The sequence below is a fragment of the Octopus bimaculoides genome, chromosome 16 (genome assembly GCF_046866305.1).
Source record: "Octopus bimaculoides isolate indiv1 chromosome 16, ASM4686630v1, whole genome shotgun sequence".
Taxonomy (NCBI): Eukaryota; Metazoa; Mollusca; class Cephalopoda; order Octopoda; family Octopodidae; genus Octopus; species Octopus bimaculoides.
The window spans coordinates 8,580,736-8,585,172 of NC_142943.1; the positions used below are offsets into that span (position 1 = coordinate 8,580,736).

The 4,437-nt window shown below is 38.1% G+C and overlaps 1 protein-coding gene across 1 annotated transcript in view; it reads right to left on the reverse strand.

The window, feature by feature from the left end:
- The window catches only part of LOC106882160 (uncharacterized), a 28,391-nt gene extending 24,436 nt beyond the window's left edge, over positions 1 to 3,955 (reverse strand). Inside the window, exons 1-2 of the mRNA XM_014932732.3 lie at positions 3,940 to 3,955; positions 823 to 853 (exon numbers count right to left, since the gene is read on the reverse strand). Of these exons, the coding sequence (XP_014788218.1) occupies positions 823 to 824 (2 nt within the window). The 5' untranslated portion in view covers positions 825 to 853; positions 3,940 to 3,955. The remainder of the gene's footprint in view (positions 1 to 822; positions 854 to 3,939) is intronic.
- Positions 3,956 to 4,437: the final 482 nt, after the last annotated feature.

A 4,437-nucleotide genomic window follows, 5' to 3' on the forward strand; every position in this document is an offset into this window, starting at 1 on the left:
TAAGTAGCTAGCATACCAGCCACATGGTTCCGGGTTCAGTCCCACTGCGTGGCACCTTGGGCAAGTGTCTTCTACGATAGCCCCGGGCTGACCAAAACCTTGTGAGTGGATTTGGTAGACGGAAACTGAAAGAAGCCCGTCGTATATATGTATATATATATGTGTGTATGTGTGTGTTTGTGTGTCTGTGTTTGTCCCCCAACATCGCTTGACAACCGATGCTGGTATGTTTAGGGCCCCGTAATTTAGCGGTTCGGCAAAAAGAGACCGATAGGATAAGTACTAGGCTTCCAAAGAATAAGTCCTGGGGTCGATTTGCTCGACTAAAAGCTGTGCTCCAGCATGGCCGCAGTCAAATGACTGAAACAAGTAAAAGAGTAATGATTCTGGTATATGGGGATGGGGTACGGTTACTCCGCATCCTTTTTCCGAACAAAAAGAAAGAGTTTGCAACATATTGGGAGGTCAAGGTACTTGCTTCCACACACACAAAAAAAAATCCCTCTTAAAACAAATACATACACTCACACATCATCCCATTGTCTTAATAATATGCTAGACTAGATAATTTTGTCCTAGACACACTATTTCTGATAAAGATCACAGCTGAGATAGTCTAGTCGGTGTCAAAATAATAACATTGCAATCGAGTAATTCCTAATGAGACCGTTGCTTTAAAGCAAATTACCAAAAATTGCAAAAGGATTATAAAATTGAGAAAATCTGAGGGTAGATCTGTGTTTAGTTGAGTGTTTAAAATGGTACAGAATACAGAAATGATAATCCAGTAAGATGATAATGTAAAAATGCATCGGTACTTACATAACAGCGGAGTTGATCTGATCTGGTTTACCTGCGTCAAATTAAGTGTAAACGTTAAGGGAGATAACTCTAAATTCAATTTCTGGAGACTTCGCTTTTGTCTCCGTTTACAGAGTTCTGAGGCGCAATGGCCCAGTGGTTAGGGGCAGCGGACTCGCGGTCGTAGGATCGCGGTTTCGATTCCCACACCGGGCGTTGTGAGTGTTTATTGAGCGAAAACAACTAAAGCGCCACGAGGCTCCGGCAGGGGATGGTGGCGAACCCTGCTGTACCAAGAAACCTTATTCAGGGACCTTTTGAACGGGATGGTCTACTCGACCTGAAGAAAATTCTAACTGGGCCCCCACCTGCGAGGTCATGCACTGTTTATCTTGATATGAGATCACCATGTCGTGCACATGTGGTTGTGATGCATGTGCCTGGTTTACCCTTATCAGACGGGTAGTCATGATGGGTATACTGGGCTTCGTATATTTTACCCCAGTGTCACTTTGATGGCATGCACTGCTCTCTCACTCAATAATAATAATAATTTCTACTGGAAGCACAAGGCCTCAAATTGGGAGAAAGGATTAAGTCGATTACACTGACCCTAGTACTCAACTGGTAATTAATTTATCGACCCCGATAGGATGAAAAGCAAAGTCGACCTCGGCGGAATTTGAACTAGTGGCAGACGAAATACCGTAAGCATTTCGACTGGTGTTCTAACGATTCTATCAACTCGCCGTCTTCTTCTTCTTCTTCTTCTTCTTCTTCTTCTTCATGATGCTACTTAATAATGTAATCCAAATCAATAAAAATATTGCAAAATTACTTATTTATGGAAAAGCGATATTTGACATTTTTTTAAACGACAAGTTAATGTACGATGTTCAGTAGTCAATAGAAAAAGTGAGTGATATCTATTGAAAAGAAGATGAAAAAAAAAAACCCATCGAATGCATCGATCGTATATAACATGCTCATCCAATTGTAAAAATCACCGACTCTGCTTTGTGTATTGAAATACGATCGAATGCACAGATAGTATATATGTATGAATGGATAGATTTTACTCAAGATAAAAGCGAGATGAAACCAAGTGCACAGTTAACAAAAGTATTGTTTGCAGTACGTAACAACAGTTAATTTATATCTAACAAATTTATGACGAACAAACGTATTACAGCGAGAAATTAGCCAGGTTTACTACAAAAATATTTCATGAAAAACTGTAACTTCGACGTAAATAAAATCACAATCATGGAATAAATAGGGTCACATTAAGATGATATTTAACCCTTCATAAGGCGGCGAGGTGGCAGAATTGTTAGCACGCCGGGCAAGATGTTTTTGCAGTATTTCGTCTGTCTTCACGTTCTGAGTTCAAACTCGACCGCGGTCGATTTTACCTTTTATCTTTCGAGGGTCAATAAAATAAGCACCAGTTGAACACTGAGGTCGGTGTAATCTACTAAGTCCCTCTCCCAAATTGCTGGTCCCGTGCCAAAATTTGAAATCAATATTTTAACATCCCTGGCAAAGGTGCTAGGAGCCTGGGCAATGCCCTTTCCAGACACCGCTGCCACATTCCTGGTGTAGAGTCTCACAAATATCGGTACTATTCTATATTTTTTAAGATGAGGAATTATGTACATTATTTACAATGGACGGATAGATGTCCTCACTTAGTTGTTACAAAAACGTTTCAGCTGATTTACTCTCCAGCCTTCAAGTGTTCTGGTGGAATTTCGAACCCAACTTTGACTAATGGAGTACTCTGTTATCTTTCCTAAAGTTTTTTTTTTCTTGCTGATGTTATTTTTTGTTAATATTATTTCTCAAGCTCCTACCTGAGATTGAACTCAGAATCCGAGGGTTAGTAGCCCGCGTTCAGTCGCAGGCAGAAACTTGAGAAACAATATCAATAAAAGATAACATCAGCAAACAAAAAACAAAAAAAAAACAACAACAACAAAAAAAGAATACCTTAGGAATAAGAACAGAGTGCCCATTATTCGGCACTGTCATGGTATTAGCTGTCAGAAGCGAAAGTAGAAAAATCTAAACAAGGAATGTTACTGCTGGTTTGAGTTGAAATCTGTTAATTTGGCTACTGACTGGCCGGAACTATCTATCTATCTATCTGTCTGACTATCTCTCTATCACTCGTCCACCTTCGTTTGTTTCCGTAGAATTTATCAAATTAGAAAAAAAAACTGTTTGGCTACTTCCATCATGCTAGCTTCACTAGATAGATAGAGAGAGAGACAGACAGACAGACAGATAGCTCCGGCCAGTCAGTAGCCAAAGAAACAGATTTCAACTCAAACCAACAGTAACATTCCTTGTTTGGATTTTTCTACTTTCATTTCTGACAGCTAATACCATGACAGTGCCCATTATTCAAATAAAAAGTTGGGTTCGAAATTTAGCCCTCCAAGGCGATGCTCCTGCATGGCCACAGTCCAATGACTGAAACAAGTAAAAGGTTATCACCATAAGTATTTTGATAAAAAGAGAAAAAAAAAATGGTAAGCAAATTTTCTTCAGAATCGACCGCGATCTCTAATTTTAAGCGTGGAATCCTCTCAAAACTTTTGGAAGTTAAAATCAAAATCTTGGTAGAAGGAAAAGGAAGAGAAAGATAAACAGGAACATTTTTTCTCTCCTCCTCATTTTTTTGTTTTTGTGTTTTTAAATCGTGATGTTCATTTTTGAAAACGTAAATGTCCGAATAAAATTTTGAAAAAAAAAAAAACTGAAAATAAAATATATAATGTGATGGTTTGTTGCCAACAAGGGAAGATGCTACTGTTATTTAACCCCAGGAAACACTGTTTCCAGTTGGCTATGTGACAGTGACACAGAACGCTTGTGTCACATAGCCAACTGGAAACGATGTTTCCTGGGGTTAAATAGCAGTAGCACATTCTTCCTTTTCCTGGGACTCCCTCATTAAGTTGGCAACAAACCACCACTTTATCATGCTGCTACTGTATAAGTCTCTCTGAGAGATTTAGAAATGCAATATTTCTAAAATATATAATATAAAAGGAAAATAAAGCCTATAATATAAGGTTCCAGGTAGCATCATAAAACCAAAGAACGCTAAATAATTAATAGGTTACTGACCTGAAATGGAAAGAAGAAAAAAATTAGTCAGCCAATGTATAGTCTACGATAAAAGTTAACTGCATAATTTAATAAAATAACACGATGCCGACAGCTGAAGTCAAACATTTATTATCTGTCTTTTGAAAAATCTTTCCCTTTCGCCGACACTATTCGATGTTTTTATCGAGATCATCTGTACAAGCGTTCGATCGGGTTTACAAAACAATAAAACGCTCGGTAACCGTTCAGAAACTAATTACTTTTTCAAACTATCAAGATCGACCAATTATATCACATGACCATAAACACATCCTGTTGTCTAAATAAAGCCAAACGCAACGAGCTTTTATTAGAAGAAATAACATGATGTAATCTAACAAACGTTTTATATGAAGTATATGAATTAATACACATGATCGAAACTATAAATAAAAAGTTTATAACAGAAAACTAATACATAACAACCGGTTGCCTGGATGACATTTCTGCACGGAACAAAGATGCACTAGCACCGTT